At 40.0% G+C, this 23,668-nt stretch overlaps 1 protein-coding gene across 10 annotated transcripts in view; it reads right to left on the minus strand.

Moving 5' to 3' along the window:
• The window catches only part of DOCK5 (dedicator of cytokinesis 5), a 233,671-nt gene that overhangs the window by 11,823 nt on the left and 198,180 nt on the right, over window positions 1–23,668 (minus strand). For 9 of the 10 annotated variants that reach the window (XM_064272667.1, XM_010592365.3, XM_023550999.2 and 6 more), the window contains 7 exons: window positions 23,371–23,452; window positions 22,522–22,606; window positions 21,988–22,074; window positions 20,397–20,573; window positions 15,677–15,760; window positions 14,869–15,006; window positions 2,764–2,930 (listed from right to left, as the gene is read on the minus strand). In XM_064272667.1, the coding sequence (XP_064128737.1) occupies window positions 2,764–2,930; window positions 14,869–15,006; window positions 15,677–15,760; window positions 20,397–20,573; window positions 21,988–22,074; window positions 22,522–22,606; window positions 23,371–23,452 (820 nt within the window). The remainder of the gene's footprint in view (window positions 1–2,763; window positions 2,931–14,868; window positions 15,007–15,676; window positions 15,761–20,396; window positions 20,574–21,987; window positions 22,075–22,521; window positions 22,607–23,370; window positions 23,453–23,668) is intronic. The other variant, XM_064272669.1, reaches the window with a different exon arrangement.

The following is a 23,668-nucleotide window of genomic DNA, read 5'->3' on the forward strand; positions in this document are numbered from 1 at the left end:
GATGTAGTCAATTTGATTCTTGTGTACTGCATCTGGTGAGGTCCATGTGTACAGCTGTCATTTATGTTGGTAAAAAAAGGTATTTGCAATGAAGAAGTCGTTGGTCTTGCAAAATCCTATCATGTGATCTCTGGTATCCTCGTTTTTACCACCAAGGCCATATTTTCCAACTACTGATCCTTCTTCTTTGTTTCCAACTTTCCCATTCCAATCATCACTAATTATCAGCGCATCCTGATTGCATGTTCAATCAGTGAGACTTCAGAAGCTGGTAAAAATCTTTAATTTCTTCATCTTTGGCCTTAGTGGTTGGTGTGTAAATTTGAATAACTGTCATATTAACTGGTCTGTAGGCGTAGGGATATTATCCTTTCACTGACAGTGTTGTACTCCAGGTCACAAAGGAGCTAGGAGCCCGGAAGAGGTGCCCACTGGCTCGGTGTTGCCTGCGTATATGCTGAAACCGTGGCCACAGTGGCCGGTCCCGTGCAGCAGCTCAACACAGAGCCCCGTCCACAGAAGGGAGCAGAGGGCGTGGGGACACTCAGTCCAGCTTCCCCTCGAGCACGGGGATCATGCCTGCAGCCTCATTAATGCACAAAATGGTAGGATAGTAGGATTTTTACTACCGTTGTAAATGTGAAATGTTGGATAACGAGATAGTTGGTAAGTGAGGAGTAGGTGTATACTTTTTCATTATTACATAACTAAACTAACAATTTAGTGAACAGTTTGGTTATATAATACAATATCTCTGAGTGATAGTTATAAGGATTTTTTCTTTTAAAAGTACCTATTACTTTAAAATTTTCTACATAAATACATATTAACTTCAAATTAGTAAAATATTATTCAAAAATAGTATCTTTAGACATAGAAAAGGACACTTAATGTTCACTCCTTTAAAATAGCTTCAATTTGAGTGTATGGAAATGCACTGTATGTCTTGGCACAACATCAAAACGATTCTCTAAAATTAGTCCATAAATTGAATCTCATTCTAATAAAACAGCAATAGGATTCTTTGGGGCTGGGAGGAGTCTATGATATGGCACTAAACACGTTACTCCAAAACTTCACATGGAAAAACAATTGGGAAAATTAGCTATACAAATTTTGGAAAGGACAGCTAGAAGTAAAAAAAAAAAAAAATTTAAATCTACAGTACTTAAACCTGCATGATGCTGGTACCTGAATAGACAGGTAGAGTAACAGAAAAGAATGCCCACAAAAAGACTAAAATACATATAAAAAAAAAAAAATTTTTTTTTTTTAAAATACATATAGGGATTTGATATTTGGTAGCTTGCTCACTAAATGTTATACGCAGAACTGCATATCCATCTGGGGAAAAAAATGAAGTTGGCTCCATACTTCAGGCCTTATATTACAGTAAATTCTAATAAATCACAATTAATTGCGAATAGTAAAACCCTAGGAGAAGAAAAAAAAAACTTATTTTGTAATCTTCGAGTGGGGAAGGACTTTAATTATGACTCAAAATCCTGAAATCAACAAATAGATTGATTTATTTGACTGCACACACACACAAAAAAAATCAGCATAGCTAAATACAAAAATTAAAAGCAAAGCCAAAGACAGATAAGAAGGTGGAAGAAAATATTTCAACCCATATCATAGGCAAACAGCCAACAATCCAGTAAAACAATGGACAAAAAGTATCTGACCACAGTTCACAGAAAATAAAATATAAATATAGCTCCTCAACAAATAAAAAGATGCTTAACTTCACATAAAATAAGAGAATGAAAAAATAAACAAAACTTTTTCACCTAACAGATTGGCAAAAATGGAAAAGACTGATAATATAATTTCGTGGCAAGGGTGTGGGTACTCCAGCACTCTCATGTTGCTCAGGTACTATTATATGCTACTGGTGGGGAAGTAAATTGTATAATCATCTCTATGGAAGTCAGCTTGGGAATAATTTTCAAAATTGCAAATATGTATCTCTGATAAAGCTACTTCACTTCTGGGATTTTTCTCATACTGATATACTTGTATATGTACAAAATGACTTATGTTTAAGGTTATTCATTGCAGCAGTGCTGGCACAGCAAAAGATTAAAACCACTAAACGTCTGTCAGTAGGCACTGGTGGAATACATTATGGGACAGACATACAATGGGAGGCTCTGCAGCAGAAAGGAAAGAGGAGACGCTTTATGTTCTGATGTGGAGTGATTTTCAAGATACAGTAAGTGAAAACAGCAGGTTAAAGACAGCATTGTATGTTAGCATTTGTTTAAAAAAATGTGGATGAGAATATATATATAGGTATTGCTTGAGTATGTACAAAGAGTTGCTGGAAGGGTACCAAGAACCTGGATGCTAATACCAGTTGCCTTTGGGGATTAGTACTAGAGATTGGGAGTAAGGGATTGAAGGGAGATCTTTCGTAATATATCTTTTTGTACCTTCGGAATTTTATATCATGAGATTACATCTTTTCATAAAATAAATAAAAATCATAAAAAAATATTTTTAAAAACTGAAAGGATAAAAAAATTAGCAATGACTACAAATGAACATGAGAAAAATAAAACAGTATGTGACAGGGTGGTAGAAATAGGGATAAATTTTTCCTTTTTCAATTTTAGTAACTGTTGTTATCACTATATTAATAATGTAATTCCTCATGAGGAAGACAATGACAGTGACCATGTTTCACTTCAGTGACCAAGGCAAACATTAATAAGGCACTATCCCACCCCTCCTGGGGATCAACGATCAAACCCTTACGCTTCAGATCCGGGTCTGGAAGGTGCATTATCAGATGAGTTTGAAGAGTTGGAAACCACAGAGGAAGTCACTGAGGTGATGGACAATCTCCGCAGAGTGGACGACATGATGTAGGGCAGCACAACAGACCCTGTGCGGCTTTGCTTCCTCTCAGTCAAGTTGGGAGGCTGAAAACACATGACCTCTCCTGGTTAGCTGGGCTGGAACTCAGCCAACACGAACTAGCACAGCTGCCCTGTTTATGGTTAGTGCTCGTTAGGCTTGCCTGGCACCCCACTCTCACTGGCTGGTGCCCGTGCTGTATCAGTTGTTAAATATGTCAAATATCACCTCTTAGTTATAGATGCAACTTAGGTTATGAGACCTGGGTTTAATTACTAACCAGTGCACCTCAAACACAGCTGCTACCTGTCTGTCAGTGGAGGCCTGCATGTTGCTATGCTGCTGAACAGGTGTCAGTGGAGCTTCCAGACTAAGGCATACTAGAAAGAAAGGCCTGGTGATCTACTTCTGGAAATCAGCAAACGAAAATCCTATAGATCAAACAGTCCAATCCTGATGTGCATGGGCTGCCATGAGTTGAGGGCTGACTTGACAGCAGCTAACAAGAACAACCCTGTATCTAAGACTAGAGAAAAATACGTAACTTTCTGCCAGACACACGAGAAAGGAAAAACTAATATGTACACTACCTGCCAATAAAATAGCAAAACTCTCTGTTTGCTTCTCCAGTTTGGCTTCTTTCAGCCTTTTTAAAAAGGAAATATTGGCCTAAGAGAGGAATTTCGGAGTCAAACTGTAGACTTGAAGCTTAATTTGGTGAATCTTAGGAAGAGAAGGAACACAAATCTTCTCTAACAAGACGTGTCCCCAGGAGGATTACCCCATATACTACCACATCAAATTCATGAGCTAATACTGGGCTGGTTCTAATAACAATTATGCTCATTAGTTCAAAGGCACAGTCTTTGCCACCTAGGAATTTGCACAGTAAAGGCAGATGTTCCTACAAAAAAACTCTTAACTAGAGGCAGCTTAGGAGGCAAATTATTAAGAAGGCATGACTAAAAAAACTGAATGACCAGAATGGAAACAATAAGAATGTTCACGCACTGTGAAGAATGTAACCAATGTCACAGAAAAACTTGTGTAGAAGTTGTTGAATGGGAACATATACTGCTGTGTAAACCTTCACTTAAAAACACAAAATACTATTTTAAAAAAAAAAGCATGACTGAACACTCTGATGTCTGAAAGAAATTATCAGAAAGATACTCTGGAAAAAATTGTTGTGGAGATAGATGTATGTGAATAAAGGAGAGGGGAAAACAAAAGAAAATTTGGAGCCTTGATTTGAGGAAAGAAAAACTGAAAATCAGGGTTGAAAAATAAGACAGCTGGAAGGGCAGAGCCATGGCACTACAGACAGAAGCACCATGCTGTCCCTCCACAGCAAAGACCCGAAAAACTAAGTAAAACAGAGACATGTGTCAATCCTGGAATGTTAAGCATCAAATGAAGAGATAAAGAGCTCGAACAAGCACAGAATGGAATAAGAAACTGACAGAGAACACAGAATGAGGAGAGATACAGAACAGAGGTCCCTTATCAGCTAATGCAGCATGGATTCGCCATCTTGGACTCCTGTCAGAGATTAACAGACAGAAGTGTGGGAAAGCAGCTTCATGGAGCTCGCAGCAGTAGACAGAGCACCCGGTAACCAGTGATACACACTTTCCTATCCCTGACTCTTTGTCCCCCGATTGGCCTCCACCACTTCCCAGCAGGCTGCAGTCACTTGGCCAGGAGATGCCAGCTCCACGCTGCTTGGATTTGCCCTGCCCACACTGGCCAGCTCCTTCAATGCCATTTCTTTGTTGCTGGCATTGCTTTTTTTGGCTTCTTCCCTGTTTCTCACCTCCTCCCCCTCCTTTCCCTCAAACACCTAGCTCCATGTGCCATCTTTGCTTCTTCCTGACAGGCTGTGAAGTGCCACTTGGCTGGGGAACCATGTCCCTGGTCCGTGCCACCACGATGGTGGGATCTCTGGGGCTTTTTTTTTGTCCGTTTTCCTGATCCCTACAGGCATTTCTTTCTTTCTTTTTTTTTTAATTAATTTACTTTTATTTATTATCATTTTTTTTCTTATTTAACTTTTTGATTATCTTCATTTCTCAGTTTCTCATCTCTCTCTACTTTCCTTCTTTTCCTGTCTCCTGAATACCTGGCACTGTGTGCCATCTTTGTCCCTCCTAGACAGGCTGTGCCCCAAGGCCTGGGAGCCACTTCCCTGTCGCTGGTGGGATGCCATGGAGAATTTCTTTTTTCTTTCTTTTCCCTTTTTGTTTTTTTTCATTTCTCAGTTTCTCATCTCTCTCTACTTTCCTTCTTTTCCTGTCTCCTGAATACTTGGTACTGTGTGCCATCTCCACCCCTTTTAGATGGGCTGTGCCCTGAGCCTGGGAGCCATTTCCCCAGTCACCAGTGGGATCCCTGAGGGCATGTCTTTCTTTCTTTATTGTTTTCTCTATTTTTGTTTTTCTTCATTTCTCAGTTTCTTGTCTCTCCACTCCAATGGTAGGCTCCCTCAGCACTTTTCTTTTCTTTTCTCCTTTCGGCTCCTGTTTCTCTCCTCTCTCTTTTCTTTCCCATACCCAACATAGGCCCACACATCACAAACTTCCCCATCCCTCCTGCCTATCTGCACCACACGCTGAACATCACACCCTTGAGGAGCACGGGCACGGTCTACCAGAAGCTGACCTGCACTGAACCCTGTCCCGCCTGTTGGTCCCAGTACATGCCACAAACAAGCCATCCCAGCCCCTCTCCTTCATTGGGACCTGCCCTGCTGCATTATAGCTGAGCGACTGGCCCTGTCCATGGACAAGGGGGTAAAAAGTACCAAGATCACAGACAAGCAAAGAACAAAGAACACACAACCTGCCTACTAAGACATATTCAAATAAAACAAAAATGCAGGATGAAACAAACAAATCTACAATCAATTAATGAAGAAAATAACTACCAAATGTCCCAAAGACAGCAGACAATATCAAAACGTATAAAAACAATGGGACAGGATGGTTCTAGTCGGTGTTCAAAATAAAATACCAGATAACTGTCTGGTAGAAGAAAAGGCCCTGGAACTACCTGGTAGGGAATTCGAATCTCGAATATTCCAAGCTATCCAAGAGTTGAGGCAAAAAACACAAAAATGAGGAAAAAACGGACAAAATCATGGAAAAGGCAGGCAAAATCATGAAAAAGACAGGCAAAACAATGGAAGGATTCAGGAAAATAATACAGGAACAAAATGTCAAAATAAATTCACAACTACAAATCATACAAAAACAACAATTAGAAATTCAAAAGATAAACAACAAGACTTTCGGAAATGGATAGTGTCATAGAAGGCCTGAGGAGCAGGTTTAAACAACAGAAGAAAGGCTCAGGGAAACTGAAGATGAATCCTTGGATACCATTTTGTTTGAGGAAAAACTCAGAAAAAAGAGTAATAATAATAATAATAATTAAAAAAACCCTGAGAATGATGTGGGACGCAATGAAAAGCAAAAATTTGTGAGTGATTGGAGTTCTAGAACAGGGCAAGAAAACAGAAAACACAGAGAGGGTCACTGAAGAACTGCTGACAGAAAACTTCCCTAATGTCATGAAAGGTGAAAAGGTGACCATCCAAGAATCCAAGAAGCTCAACAAGCTCCATATAAGATAGACCCCAAAAGAAAATCACCAAGGGATATCATAATCATACCTGCTAAAACCCAAGACAAAGAAAGAATCCAGAGAGTAGCTTGAGAAAAAACGAAAAGTCACATACAGAGGGGAAACGATAAAACTAAGCTCTGATTACTTGGCAGAAACCATGCAGGCAAGAAGGCAATGGGATAACATATATAAAACCTTGAGAGAAAAAAACTGCCAACCAAGAACAATATACCCTGCAAATCTCTTATTCAAATGGGATGGTGAAATTAGGGCATTTCCAGATAAACACAAATTAGGGAATATGTAAACACCAAACCAAACTTATAAAAATTATTAAAGGAGGTCCTTCAGTTTGAGAACAAACAACAGCAGCCTGAATCTAGGATGCAAGATAACAACAGCCAGATGCCAAACTAGGAAATGAACTCTCAAGGACTATTCAAAACTAAAAGGTTTACAACAGGGAACCAGAGAGGTTAATCTGTAAATGACAACCAGTTAGAACAATAAAAGAGGGGAAAAAAGGTGTAGGTATAGAACTTTGTAATGCAAAGGAATGCAAACCTGGGAAGATAAGGGTAAATTTCAAGGTAAAAGTAAAGAAAGTCATCAAAATAAAGAAGAAAAACATAAGGTCTCAGTAAACACAAAAATCTACAAAAACAAAAGAAATGAAAAAAAATGTACACACACACAAAAAAAGGAATTCAGCACAAAAGAGTAAAAGGAACAAAGAAAACATCAGCACCACAAAAAAAAAAAAAAGACCACTACAAAATGACAGCAATAAACTCACATCAATAATTACACTGAACGTAAATGGCCTCAATGCACCCATAAAGAGGCAGAGAGTGACAGGGTGGATAAAAAAATAGGATCCATCAATACACTGTCTACAAGAGACACATATTAGAAACAAAGATGTGAATTTATTAAAAATCAAAGAATGGAAAAAGATACATCAAGCAAACAGCTACCAAAAAAGAGGAGGAGTGGCAAAACTAATCTTAGATTAAACAGACTTTAAAACAAAATTCACAATAAAAGACAAACAAGGGCATTATATAATAATTAAAGGGACAACCCATCATGAAGACATAACCATAATAAATATCTACATACCCAATGACAGGGCTCCAGAATACATAAAACTAACTAAAGGCACTGAAAAGAGGAACTGACAGTTAGACCATAACAGTAGCAGACTTCAACACACCACTCTTGGTAAAGGACAGAACATCTAAAAAGAAACTCAACACAGATACAGGAGATCTAAAGACCACAATCAGACAACTTGAACTCATACAGAACACCCACCCAACAGCTGCAAAGTACACATTCTTTTCTAATGTACATGGAACGCTCTCCAGAGTAGACCACATCTTAGGCCACAAAGCAACCCTCAACAAAATCCAAAACACTGAGATAATACAAAGTATTTTCTCTCATCACAACACCATCAAAGTAGAAATTAACAACAGGAAGAGCAAGGAAAAAGAATTACATGGAAACTGAGTAACAGTTTCCATAAAAACCACTGAGTAACAGAAAACAATGGAATCAAAAATTCTTAGAATCAAACGAGAATGAAAACACATCATACCCAAACCTATGGGACACGGCAAAGGGAGTGCTCCGAGATCAATTTACAGCAATAGATGCACACATCAAAAAAGAATGGACAAAATCAAAACATTAGCTATACAACTCAAACAAAAGAAGCCCACAGCCACCGGAAGAAAGGAAATAACAAAGATCAGGGCAGAAATAAATGAAGCAGAGAATAGAGAAACAACAGAAAGAATCAACAAAACCAAAAGTTGGCTCTTTGAAAGGATCAACAAAATTGACAAACCACTACCCAAATTGACAAAAGAAAAACAAGAGAGGACACAAATAACCCAAATAAGAAAGGAAACTGGGGGACATTACAACAGACCCAACTTAAATAAAAAGGATCATAACAGAGTACTATTAAAAAAAACTATACACCAACAAATTTGAAGAACTACAGGAAACGGACAAATTTCTAGAAACACACTACCTACCCAAACTAACACAAAATGATGTTGAAAATCTGAACAGACCCCTAACAAGAGGAGATTGAAAAGGTCGTAAAAACAACTCCCAACAACAAAAAAAATCTGGCCCAGATGGCTTCACTGGAGAATTCTACCTAACATTCAGAGAAGAGCTTACACCAATTACTACTCAAACTATTTCAGAACACAGAAAAGGAAGGGATACTTCCAAATTCATTCTATGAAGCCAGCATAACCCTGATACCAAAACCAGGCAAAAACACCTTAAAAAAAAAAAAAAATTACAGACCAATATCTCTCATGAATACAGATCCAAAAATTCTCAACAAAATTCTAGCCAATAGAATTCAGCATCATATCAAAAAAATAATACACCACAACCAAGTAGGATTCATACCATGTATGCAAGGATGGTTCAACATTAAAAAAAAAAAAATTTTTTTTCAACATTAGAAAACCAATAAACACAATCTACCACATACATGGAAAGAATCATATGATCATCTCAATCAATGCAGAAAAGGCATTCGACAGAGTTGAACACCCATTCCTGATAAAAACTCTCAATAAAATAAGTATAGAAGGGAAATTCCTCAAAGGTAATAAAGGACATCTATACAAAACTAGCTCTTTGCACATGTCATTATACTTTACTTTGTCTTCTCGAGATGTTCTTTGAAATCTTCAGTTCTTTTACTTCTTCCTTTTGCTTTAGCTGCTTGACGTTTGAGAGCAAGTTTCAGAGTCTCCTCTGACATCTATCTTTGTCTTTTCTTCCTTTCCTGTCTTTTCAGTGACCTCTTGCTTTCTTCATGTATGATCTCCTTGATGTCATTCCACAACTCGTCTGGCCTTCGGTCACTAGTGTTCAATGCGTCAAATCTATTCTTCAGATCGTCTCTAAATTCAGGTGGGATATACTCAAGGTCGTATTTTGGCTCTCGTGGACTTGCTCTGATTTTCTTCAGTTTCAGCTGGAACGTGCATATGAGCAATTGATGGTCTGTTCCATAGTTGGCCCCTGGCCTTATTCTGACTGATGATATTGAGCTTTTCCATTGTCTTTTTCCACAGATGTAGTCAATTTGATTTCTGTGTGTTCTATCTGGTGAGGTCCATGCGTACCATTTATGCTGATTAAAGAAGGTATTTGCTATGAAGAAGTCGTTGGTCTTGCAAAATTCTGTCATTCGATCTCCGGCATAGTTTCTATCACCAAGGTCATATTTTCCAACTACTGATCCTTTTTCTTTGTTTCCAACTTTCGTATTCCATTTGCCAGTAATTATCAATAGATCTTGATTCCATGTTCGATCAATTTCAGACTGCAGCAGCTGATAAAAATCTTCTATTTCTTCATCTTTGGCCCTAGCGGTTGGTGCGTAAATTTGAATAATAGTCGTATTAATTGGTCTCCCTTGTAGGCATATGGATATTATCCTATCACTGACAGCGTTGTACTTCAGGATAGATCTTGAAATGTTCTTTTTGAGGATGAATGCAACACCATTCCTCTTCAAGCTGTCATTCCCAGCATAGCAGACTATATGATTGTCCAATTCAAAATGGCCAATACCAGTCCATTTCAGCTCATGTGCAAAGAGCTGGAGATGGAAAAACAAAAGGGAAGAACATGCTCAGCATTTCTCAAGCTGAAAGAACTGAAGAAAAAATTCAAGCCTCGAGTTGCAATAGTGAAGGATTCTGTGGGGAAAATATTAAACGACGCAGGAAGCATCAACAGAAGATGGAAGGAATACACAGAGTCATCATACCAAAAAGAATCAGTCGACGTTCAATCATTTCAAGAGGTGGCATATGATCAGGAACTAATGGTATTGAAGGAAGACACAATCAACTGCCATGGAAACAGCAGTCAAAAAATCAAAAGATGCATTGCATTGGGTAAATCTGATGCAAAGGACCTCTTTAAAGTGTTGAAGAGCAAAGATGTCACCTTGAAGGCTAAGGTATGCCTGACCCAAGCTGTGGTATTTTCAATCACATCATATGCATGTCAAAGCTGGGCAAAGAATAAGGAAGACCGAAGAAGAACTGATGCCTTTGAACTGTGGTGTTGGCGAAGAATATTGAATATACCATGGACTGCCAAAAAAATGAACAAATCTGTCTTATAAGAAGTAAAACCAGAATGCCCCTTAGAAGCAAGGTTGGCGAGACTGCGTCTTACATACTTTGGACATGTTGTCAGGAGGGGTCAGTCCCTGGAGAAGAACACCATGCTTGGCAGAGTACAGGGTCAGTGGAAAAAAGGAAGATCCTCAATGAGGTGGATTGACACAGTGGCTGCAACAATGAGCTCAAGCATAACAATGATTATAAGGATGGCTCAGGACCGGGGAGTGTTTCGTTCTATTGTGCATAGGGTTGCTATGAGTTGGGACCGACTCGACGGCATCTAAAAACAACAACATAGAAAACTAACAGCCAACATCATTCTTAATGGAGAGAGGCTGAAAACATTCCCCTTGAGAACACGAACAAGACAAGGATGCCCTTTATCACCACTCTTATTTAACACTGTGCTGGAAGTTCTAGTTAGAACAATAAGGCAAGAAAAAGAAATAAAGGGCACCCAAACTGGTAAAAGAAGTAAAGCTGCTCCTACTTGCAGATGATATGATATTATACATAGAAAACCTAATCGATTCCATGAGAAAACTACTAGAAAGATTTAACAGAGTAGCAGGGTACAAGGTAAACAAACAAAAATCAGTTGGATTCCTATATACCAATAAAGAGAATGATGAAAAAGAAATCAGGAAAACAATACCATTTATAATAGCTCCTAAAAAAATAAAATAGGAATAAATCTAACCAGGGATGTAGAAGACCTATACAAAGAAAACTACACAACGCTACTGCAAGAAACCAAAAGGGATTTAAACAAATCGAAAAACATACCATGCTCATGGATAGGAAGACTCAACACTGTGAACATGACAATTCTACCCAAAGAAATCTACAAATACAATGCAATCCCAATCTAAAAACCAACAATATTCTTTAAAGAGATGGAAAAACTAATCATTAACTTTATATGGAAAGGGAAGATGCCCAGGAAGTAAAGCACTATTGAAGAAGAAGAATAAAGGAGCAGGACTCTCCTTACCTGACCTCAGAACCTACTATACAGCCACAATAGTCAAAACAGCCTGGTACTGGTTCAGTGACAGATACATTGACCAATGATGGAACGGAATTGAGAACCCAGATGTAAATCCATCCACGTAAGGTCACCCGATCTTTGACAAGGGCCCAAAACCCATCAAATGGGGAAAAGATGGCCTTTTTAACAAATGGTGCTGTCAAAACTAGATGTCCATCTGCAAAAAAATGAAACAGGACCCATACCTCACACCATACACAAAAACTAATTCGAAATGGATCAAAGACCTAAATATAAAACCAAAAGCTATAAAGATCATAGAAAGAAAAATAGGATCAACACTAGAGGCCCTAATACAGACTACGAACATAACTAACAACACACAAACTCCAGAAGATAAGCTAGATAATGGGGATCTTCTAAAAATTAAATACTTATGCGGATCAAAAGACTTCACCAAAAGAGTAAAAAGAGAACCTACAGACTGGGAAAAAAATTTTGGCTATTACAAATTCAACAAAGGTGTAATCTCTAAAACCTACAGGAAAATCCAACAGCTCTACAACAAAAAGACAAATAATACAATTAAGAAATGTGCAAAGGACATAAACAGACACTTCACCAAAGAAGACATTCAAGAGGCTAACAGACATATAAGGAAATGCTCGTAATCACTAGCCATTAAGGAAATGCAAATCAAAACCACAATGATACCATCTTACCGAGCATTACTGACATGAACCAAAAAAAACAGAAAATAACAAATGTTGGAGAGGCTGTGGGGAGACTGAAACTCTTATGCACTGCTGGTGGGAATGCAAGATTTTACAACCATTTTGGAAAATGATAATGGCGCTTCCTTAGAAAGCTAGAAACAGAAATAGCATAAGATCCGGCAATCCCACTCCTAGGACTATATCCTAGTGAAATAAAGGCCGTCACAGGAATAAACATATGCACACCCATGTTCACTGCAGCAATATTCACAATAGCAAAAACATGGGAACAACCTAGATGTCTACCAACAGATGAGTGGATGAACAAACTGTGGTTCATACACACAATGGAGTACTACGGACCGATAAAGAACAATGTTGAATCTATGAAGCATCTCGCAACATGGATGAACCTGGAGGGCATTATGCTGAGTGAAATACGTAAATCACAAAAGGAGAAATATTGTATGAGACCGCTACTATAAAAATTCATGGAAAGGTTTACACACAACAAGAAACAATCTTTGATGGTTATGAGGGAGGGGAGAGGTGGGAATGGAAAAACACTAAATAGACAATAGATAAGTGGTAACTTTGGTGAAGGGTAAGAAAGTACACATTACTGGGGAATGCAGCACAACCTGTATAAGACAAGGTCATGGAAGCTCCACAGAGGGACCGAATTACTGGGCTGAGGGATGTGGAGACTATGGTCTCTGGGAACATGCAGCTCAGTTGGCATAACATAGTCTCTAAAGAAAATGTTTTACGTTCTACTTCGGTGAGTAGAGTCTTGGGTCTTAAAAGCCTGTGAGCGGCCATCTAAGATACTCAAGTCTCATCCCTTTGGGAGCAAGGGAGAATCAAGAAAACTGAAGACAAAACTAACATGGCCTCCACCAGACTGAGTCCAGCACAGCTAGATGGTGCCTGGCTACTGCCACTGACTGCTCTGACAGGGATCACAATAGAGGGTCCTGGACAGAGATAGAAAAATATGGAGAACAAAATTCTAACTCACAAAAAAAGACCAGACTTACTGCCCTGAGATAGACTGGAGAAACCCTAAGAGAATGGCCCCCAGACAAGGTTTTAGCTCAGTAATGAAGTCACTCCCGAGGCTGACCCTTCAGCCAAAGATTAGACAGGCCCATAAAATAAAATGAGACTAAAGGGACACATCAGCCCAAGGGCAAGGACTAGAAGGCAGGAGCGGACAGGAAAGCTGGTAATAGGCAACCCAAGGTTGAGAAGGGAGAGTGTTGACATGTCGTGGGGTTGTTAACCAGTTAGTACACATAAAACAATATGTGTATTAACTGTTCAAGGAGAAGCTAGTTTGTTCTATAAACCTTTGCGTAAAGTATAATAATAAAAAAAAAGAATAAGACAGTTGAAGAAAGCAGGGTAATCTCAAGCGAAAAAATTGCAGGTAAATGAAGCTGGTCTCTATAATATATCGCTGGAGAAAAAAGGTTAGCCCTTGCATCCCTCCACTGAAATTCTCAGGAGGAAAAAAAGAAAACTATAACCATGAGAAATGTGTTAGAACTGTCAAAACTTCATGAGATCAGCTACATGCATTATAAAATGTAATTCACAATTCTTCCTGTTCTTAAAAGGTGTGAAGACTAAATTTTTCATCAAAATAGAAAATAAAGATTAGGAAAAACTGTAAGAATTGGGTTAGACAGGAAAACAATAACCAGTGTCTGGGATTAGGAAAACCTCAAGTTCTAGAATAAAAAAATCTGTTGCCGTCAAGTCGATCCTGACTCATAGCAACTCTACAGGACAGAGTAGAACTGCCCTACAGGGTTTCCAAGGAGCACCTGGTGGAATCGAACTGCTGACCTTTAGGTTAGCAGCCGCAGCTCTTAGCCACTAAGCCACCAGGGTTTCCAAGCTGTAGAATAGTGGTGCTCAAAGATGGGTTCCCAGACCAGTAGCATCAGCATCACCTGGGACCTTGTTAGGAATGCAGATACTTTGGTCTTCCTCAATCCCTAAGAAGCCCTGGCGGCTCAAAGGTTAAGTGCTGAACTACTAACTGAATAGTTGGTGGTTCAAACCCATCCGGCAGCTCTGTGGGAGAAAGCCTTGGCGAATTGTAAGATTACAGCCAAGAGAAAAAAACCCTATAAGGCAGTTCTACTCTGTCACATGGGGTCAATATGAGTTAGAATTGACTTGATGGCACCCAACAACCCAATCCTACTGAATCGAAAACTCTGGGGATGGAGACTTCTGTGTTTTCACAAGCCCTTTAGGTGGTCCTGATGCTCACTTAAGTTTGAGAACTCCTACCTAGTTCTCAAACAATGCTGGTTCAAGACGACCAACAGCAGAATATGCCCCCTCCCCCGCCCCAAGTATAGGCATACCCACCTATGTTATTATGACTTGCTTGGCATTTACAAAACTAATCAATGTCGGAAAAGGTAAAACAGACATGAAAAAGGGTGAAGGCTATTTGGACGAAGCCTACCAGAGTTATAACCCCATAGAGCTTTTCTACTTTCTCCTTGAGTTCCTGGAAACACGAAGACAACCGTTCATGCAGTGGCTTGAGCTGCTTTGTCAGCTTCTCGCCGTGGATGCGGATCCCTTCCGTCAGCAGAGGCATCTGGAGAGAAGAGCATAAAAAGAATGAAATATGGTTTGGGAAGAGGGATGATTTAGATTTGGAGGCTGGGGAAGAGTGGGTGCTGGGGACGGACAGGTAACCTGGCAAACAGGGCGCTATCCAATGAGAATGTGACTTCTCAGTTTAGTGCTTGTGAACTGGACACACCTGGATTAATGATCCAGAGAATACAGCCACCAGTGACACCAGCAGGCCCAACACTGGGGAAGGGCTGATAGATGAGGCAAATCCAACCGAATCCTGGGGCATTTCCGTGGGTGAGCAGCTGACAGGTGTAAGCCTTAGCCTAATTTGATGGCTGCGTTTTCTACCACTGATACTGATGTAGTGAGAGAGAAAAATGAGGCCAACAGCTGTCAGCTGGAAACACAGGCCGGGAAACCAATTTGTGGACTTTAGTCTTGGCTCTAAGAAAGTCCCTCTCAACACTGTATGGTTTAGTTGAATGCTATTACTAGGGCTTGGCTGCTTTGCTCCCCCACCCCAAAAGAAGGATGTGATTCCATAGGATTAAAAAAAAAGGGGGGGGGGACCCTGAAAGCGGGCTTATAGATTTAAACCCTAGAGAACATCTTGCCAGTCATGACTTATGGCTGCCCGTGGTACGCACTGGCAAGCTGTCCAGTCACACATCCTCCTTGTGATATACCTGTAATGCTATGAGTCGCTTCAGCAGCTCAACCTTCTCCTGGTCTTCAGGATGCTCCTGCAAGTACTTTTCAGTAAAAAAAGCCTAAAAACAGAACAAATGCAGGGATTCATTAGAACACATTCCTACCTATGCATTTGACCTTAAAAGGGAGGAGGAAAGCTGGGAAGGATGATAAGACAACCGTTCTACCTGATAAACCAGGAACATCTAACTTAAAATTCATTCCCTTCCTAGAATAGCCCTTATACCTGTGTGGACAATTTGAAAAGATTACTTGCTATATTCTGTGGTCTTTCTGGAATCATGAAACTCCTAACGAGTATATTCTCAACAAGCACCCTCCCCACACACACTCTTATTAATCAAGTAATCATCCACAAAGCCAAATATCATTCATTAACATAAATATTAAAATTTCCGAAGAAACGACATCTAAAGATTACTGATTAAATTAAGCATATAGATATTATAAAGGAAAGGGCACAAAATTAATAGGAACAAAATGTTAGTTTTTTAGCCCCACTTAGTGATACAGGCTGCACCCATTTTTTCACTATGTAAAGTGAGGATTAATTTCTATACTTTCTTACTAACGCCTATCCCAAAAACCTGTTTTGAGGGCAGAAATGAGATATACATACGAAAATGACTTAAAAATATTAAATGCAGAGTGCCCTTATTATTACACATCAGTACCATGCTACCACCCCTAACATTGTTGGTAAACATTCATGGCTCTTCCTTGCCCCAATGAAGGCACTATAACAGGGGCTCCAGTAAATAAAGCCCAAACTCCAACTCCAAACACAGGTCTTACCATTTTAATGACAGAAGTGACTAAAGAAGAAAAACAAGACAGCAGCAAACATTTCCAACAGAGCCCAAAATGGGAGCTGTATTTTCTCCCTACACCTTAACCTTCATTTCTAAAAGTGCTTACAAAGAAAAACTTTTAAAGTTTCCCCTCTTTCTTTTGCTCCATTACCATGAAACTCAAAGAGTTCTTAAAGCTATGGGATATAGTTATATAAAGGATCGTCCCATTTTGCGTGGAAAACAAAGAAGGTGCAAACTCTTCACCTTGTTGGGCACAGAGTATGTAGCCCAAGTATTGCAAAATACACTTGCAAAATAGCTTACTCTAGCCAGTTTCATTTTTCAAGGGATGGTGAAATAAATGAAAAAGCAGTATTTGCTTAAATCTTTGTCTTAATTTTTCCAAAGGAGCCCTGATGGTTCCATAAAGGAACTGTGGTGGCACAGTGGTTAAGCACTTGGCTGTTAACTGAACGGTCTGTGGTTTGAACCCACCAGGTACTCCAACGGAAAAAGATATGGCAGTCTGCTTCCATGAAGTTGTACTCTGTACTACAGGGTCCTTATGAGTCAGAATCGACTTGATGGGAATGGGTTTGTTTTTTGGTTTTGGTAGCGCAATGGTTAAATACTCAGCTGCTAACCGAAAGGTCAGTGGTTCAAACCTACCAACTGCTCATCAGGAGAAAAGACCTGGAGATCTGCTCCCACAAAGATTACACCCTATGGGGCAGTTCTACTCTGCCATATATGGTCACTATGAGTCAGTAAGTATCAACTCGAAAGCATACAACAACCTTCAGATACAAGCAGTTTAAGGTTTCTAAAGTTAAAAAAAATTTTAACATATTATATGTACTTAAATTCCTAAGGCATCAGTTGGGTCAGGCACCATCAGAGCAGTATGCTCTGAAATTCATTTTTCCAGCAGAGTCCTGCCTCAAAAGAGAAAGGGCTGAGGAATCACAGAAAACAGCTCCTGTGTTCATGCAATGAGTAATGGGCTGGTTTAAAATAGGTCATCTATGCCTGGCTACCATTACTGAACATTTTGTTCAAAGATTCTGTAGAAGAATCCTGTTCCAAAAGGGGAAAATGTAGAACAAAATTTAAAATTCTCATGGAATCCAGACTTTCTAGAGCCACAGAGGCTGGATAAGCCCTCAAAACTACTGCCCTAAGATCATCTTTAAACCTTAAACCAAAAATATTCCCTGAAGTCTTCTTAAAACCAAACAATACGTTAACTAGTAAAGAATATCTGCCTTGAGCATTATGCTCTCTTAAGAAAAATCTATATGGGATCAAACTGACAACAGCAACTTTAAAGGTTAGATAGGAACCTTAGGGGACAGTGAGTTTATGTTAACGAAAGGGTGAGAATGGTTGCATAACTCAAAAAATGTAATCCATGTCGCTGAATTGTACATGTAGAAACTGTTGAATTGATTTATGTCCTGCTGTGTATATTCTCAACAACAAAAATAAATTATAAAAAAATAAAATAGGTCACCTGTATCAGGTATGTAATAATATATTTCCCAACTGGTTGCAACAGATCATGGAGATTAATGAGTTTGACTTTTTCTTATGCTTAATATGTGTAAAGTCAAATATACTAATTTAAAGTGTAAATCAGTATTTCAAGCTAAAGGTTCTGAAATTTATTTATTTGCCTGTATATCTTTCTTATTTTTTTTTTTTTGGCAGGAGCATGACTTTTTGTTTCCAGTGACAAAAATTACAGTGTTAGAATAATCTGATCCAGATTTGTCTTTTCTGTCACATTATGATTGAGGCCAAGTGTTCTTGTTAGGTGCTGTTGACTTGGTTCTGACTCATAGCAACCCCCTGTACAACAGAGCGAAACACTGTCGGGTCCTGCACCATCCTCACAATTGTTATGCATGGGCCCATCGTTGCAGCCACTGTGTCAGTTTATCTCGTTGAGGGTCTTCCTCTCTGCTTCTGACCCTCCACCAAGCATGATGTCCTTCTCCAGGGACTGGTCTCTGCTGATAACATGTCCAAAGTATGTGAAAGAAAGTCTCTCCATCCTCGCTTCTTTCCTTTCTTATTTTTCAATTAGAAAACTATCACATTGGAAAACTTACATGAACCTTATATATTATTCAGATATTCGTATATATGAATCCGAGTTTAGGGGCATTCTGTACAAATTAATACTTGGGAAAAACACCAAAATTGGTATCAGATAACTTATAAGAAAAAATATACACAGAAATCATTATAGTATAAAAAGCCTTTTGTATCTTGAATCCTATTTTTTGTACTGACTTCCACTGTGACACTGGAAATTGTAACTAAAACCCAACATGTGTAAACTAGACCTTCTCTCAGGCATTTGCTGAGTCTGTCCCAGCCGCTGAGCGTGGTAACAGAGAAGAAAGTTACAGAGCTGAAGAGAAAAGAGAAGAAGAGCATTGCAGCGGCAGTCACAGTCATAGCAGTGGCAGCATGACTCATGGAAAACACGCCAAGTACACACTCTGCTCCCAGTGGACTGAGGGAGATGGGAAGGAAACCAGCATTCATGAAGTCCCAACTATGTGTCAAACACCGTATGATGTTCCTCCTGTAAGATATCTCTTCAAGCTTCAGCTTCATTACAGTTCTGAAATCTGGAGCTGAGAGTGGTGTAAGTATCTTGCCCAACAGCACAACAGTGGCCAGTGGAAAGCAGAATTGGGTCACTGCGATGAGCCACACCACTTAGGACATTATGTGCAAAAAGAAATAAAAGCATCAGCCCCCTGAATGCCCTCTCACCCTTCCCAGCAAACTCCTTTTCTTTCCACTCACTGTCCAGGCTTCTCCACAGGGGTTTACTTTCCAAATGTTTGTTTTATATTCAAGAAAAAGAAATAATTCAAAATTATTTAGCCCCTGAAAAGTTGTCCTAACAGTTCAAAATCCTACATCTATTAATTTTACTTAATATGTACTGAATGTATGACCTAAGTTTTAAATGGTGCTCTATTCAAACCCTATGCAATGAATTAAAATGTGGTGAGGGCTCCTTTCATGTCCCCCCCCTCCCCAGAATAACAGATACGACACTTAGTTGAACCAATTTAATCGTGGGGTCCGGGCCACCATTCGTTCATGTAGCCTATTAAAAAACCCACTGCCACTGAGCCAACTCTGACTCATAGTGACCCTGTAGGATAGAGTAGAACTGCTCCATAGGGTTTCCAAGGAGAAGCTGGTGGATTCGAGCTGCCGACCTTTTGGTTAGCAGCTGTAGTTCTTAACTGCTGCACCACTAGGGCTCTGCATAACCTAGAGCACCCATGAAGTCAGGGGTGGAGTTGTTGGAAAATAATTCTAAATAGAATGTGGCTCTGCCTTCCCCACAAATGCTGCTCTATTTCTAGAGCATCCTGAGTTCCCGGGCCTAACCACTGGCTTGCTTTTTTCTAGGGGAGAGAGGGAATGGGACAGAGAATAGTGGGTTGATCTTCTTTCAGTGACTCTTACTAGGCTGTAGCCTAACGTTGGCTGGCTTCCTGACTGTCTCTAGCAGGTGTGAGGTCGAGGACAATCTTTTCATTAATTCGACCTACTCGTTAATAAAGAGGTCTGCTGTTGTTGTTAGGTGCCATAGAGTCAATTTTCAACTGATAGCGACCCCATGTGATAAAGAAGAACTGCCTCATAGGGTTTTCTAGGGTGCAATCTTTACGGGAGCAGATAGCCAGGTCATTCTCCCACAGAGCCACTGGATGGATTCGTACTGCCAACCCTTTGGTTAGCAGCCAGTGCTTAACTGTCAGAGAAGGTACAAGAAACTAATTCACCAATCACACAGTGTCACTGAGGTAGCCATGGAAACGCTCCAGGCCTGTGTGTCCTGTGGGGTTCTTGAGACCCTGCCTACCTTTTCATAGTTGGAGTATCCCCCCATGACAGCTGGGTCTACAATGCCATTGAGCAGCATGGAGAGCGGGTGCACAGAGAGCGACCGGTCCCAGGCATGCTGCTGAACACAGTTGCTGATCTTCTCGTTGGTAAGCTCCATGGTTTCTATGGCATTCTCCAAAGGGCTGATTTCCTCCTGAGAGATGGAAAGCACCAGAGAAGAAGGGTACTTCGTGAACTCCACAGCAAAGACTGGAAAAAGCTTAAGCATTCCTCTCAAACAGTATAAATTACCTACCACCTATAGGACAGTGTTTTTATTTTTATTTTTTTTATAGGACAGTTAAGCTCTGCTTGTCTTGTTCGTGTTTATTTGGATGACCCATTTACTTGAACTGGTGTTGGTAAGCTGCAAAATAAGCTATTTCTTCTAGAAAGCACAATGATGACTTAAAAATTGGAACTATAGAAATTGTGAGAGGAAAAACGCGGAGCTGTAATAATGATAATTCTCTGAGTAGAGCTTCTAGAGAAAGTTTTGAGAAGATTAATGACAATGAACAGCAGGACAGCCTATCCAAAGACACAAAAACGATTAAAATATAATTTAAGTCTGGGAGGAGCTTATGGCTTTATGAGGTCTCAAGATATAAAATATTCCATGGTGCTATGGGGCACAGAGAAAGGGCACCTAACTCTGCTTGGCTGTTTCAGTGATGGCTTCCTGGAGACGCTGGTGCCTGAATTGAATCTCAATAGGAGTTGGTTAAGTTTAGAAGTGGGGAGAGGCATTCCAGGCAGATGAGATGACTCAGTGTTATGGAGGATTGAGACAGCATGAACGAGTAGATTAGTTCTTGTAGAGTCCATAGGACAAGGTAGGAGTGGTAGGAGATGAGGTGCAAAACCGAGACAATAGGCCCTGCCTGTGTGTGCTAAGAAGTGTGGGCTTTATACTCTAGACATTGGGGAGCCACTGAGAGGCTTTCACCTCAGAGTGTTATGGTCAAGTTTCCACTATAGAATTCACACTCTAAGACAGTGAGGAAAATGAAGAGAAGGCAAGACAGGAAGACCAATTTAGGAGGCTTTTTCAAGGGCATCAGCCAGACATGAATGAAGGACCAGAAACAGTGTAGTAGTAGGAGAACTAGAAACAAAGAAAACAGGCTTAATAATTATTAAGGGGGTAAAAGAGGCAGCCTTTGGGGGTGGTAAAGAAGGAGGTGTCCAGGATGACTGGTGACGTAATTCGCTAAGAATAAAAGAACAGGAAAGGTTTTAGAACAGAAGAATGTGATTGACAGGAAACTCAAAAGAGGCATTTCAAAAATTGTTTTTGGACAATGGCAGGATCGTTGAGCAGAAAACACTCATTTGCTCATAAAGGAGTCATTCACTGTGAGTAACCTTTAGGGTTGGTGTTGTAACATCGGTTTTATAAAGAGTTCTATTATACAAGCATGTCCTTTATTTCCCTTTTGAAAAAATGATGTTGGCCAGAGGAGGCTAGCTAAGCTAGTGAGAATTGGAGGGGGAATTTAACAAAGGCTGTTATTATATTTGGTGACAGAAGAGATTTTTCTGAGTTCCAATTTCAAATGACTCACTGTTGAAATCTGTTTGACTTCAAACCACTTGAGAATCCCAGGAAAGGTATATGCAGTCGTATACGTGGTCCTTTCAATCCACATGGTCTGGCGTAAGGAAGGAAAATGTGAAATGTTGTTCCCAGGCAAAAGAGCAAAACTCCGTGGCTTAGTTAAATGAGATTCTATTCCCAAATGCCTCCTTAATAAATGGGACAAATACTCTCATAAAATTTAAGGATCTGGGGTGTTTAAAGCTGAAATGGATCATCTACTCAAATCCTCTCACTCTCCACAGATGGTAAACTTGAGGTCTAGGGAGGTGGGACTTGCCCAAGGCCATGTTAATAGCAGGCCCAGGAGCACAGCCAGTTGCTGGACTCTTCAGTCCAGAGCTCTCCACTGAGATGACAGGCTGCTGTCTAGGTAATAAGCACAAGGAGCCTCTGCTGCTAGGGCTGCCAGGAGTTCTGCTGCATAGGCTGGTTAGCTGTAAGGCCTCAATTTTAGATGTCAATTTTACCTTGTCTTAGTGGGTAAAAGGGGTGGACTCACAGCAAATTCATTGTCTGGATCCTTTTCTCCTTTCCGGAATGGCCGGGAATATTTGAACTGCTGCACTTCATTGGCTCTGTAGTAGCTAGGGAAGGACAAAGCAACAATGCTGTATTTCCTCTCTGTTCTGACTTCATCTTCTACAGTTTGATTTTTACCCATTAAGCTATTGTAAAACCGACATAGTCTTCACAGTGAAAAGTTTGAGGCGGTGTACGGTTTGATTTGATTTCACGTTCAAACATTCCTATATACCACAGCTCCCAACTTGGAATGGTACGTGTATTTACATCTATATGTGCAGTCTTATTGTGGAGCTTTGTATCAGTTCTATCAACCCTGCCAGCTTCTCAAGAGAAGGACTTATGTCACCGGGGACCTCACCAGCCAACGGGAAGTCAGCTACTACTCAGTGAACGCTCCCCAGTGGAAATAAGAGCTGGAGGACCAGACACCTAGAACTGAAATTCCTGATTTCCCCCAGCCTAAAAAACGAACATAAAAAATCCCTTTGAGGGGCACACCAGCCCAGGGGCAAGGACTAGAAGGCAGGAGGGGATAGGAAAACTGGTAATGGGGAACCCAAGGTCGAGAAGGGATAGTGTTGACATGTCATGGGGTTGTCATAAAACAATATGTGTACTAACTGTTTAATGAGAAGCTAGTTTGTTCTGTAAACTACAATAAAAAAGAAAAAAAAAAACCCCTTTGAGTCACCAAGCTTTATGTCACTCAAAATGGGATAAACAATAGATCTTGCAAACTGTAACAAATTTAAGGCTTTGATAATGATGTTCTCCTTGATAAAGAGTGTGAGGGAGACAAATGTCTTAAAAAGAAACCACTTACTTCAAGATCTGCTCGGGCACTGGTTTGTCTTTGTAGCCAGGTGGCAGGCTCATGACTGGCTTCACGGTGAAGCACTGCATGTCTGAGAAGCTTGTTAAGGAAGGGACGGGGCTGGGGCCATGATGGCTTTGTAAGCAGAAAGTACCACCTGTTTCTCCTGCTTCACAGATGGAAATGGCCTGTCACCAAACATTTTTTTTATCCAAATGCTGACTGCACTGAAAATGGTGTTCCCTTACAAATTACAAAAATGGCTTATTAATTAATTCCAGGACATTTTTGACTGGACATCTAGCAA

Source organism: Loxodonta africana, chromosome 19 (assembly GCF_030014295.1).
Source record: "Loxodonta africana isolate mLoxAfr1 chromosome 19, mLoxAfr1.hap2, whole genome shotgun sequence".
Classification (NCBI taxonomy): domain Eukaryota; kingdom Metazoa; phylum Chordata; class Mammalia; order Proboscidea; family Elephantidae; genus Loxodonta; species Loxodonta africana.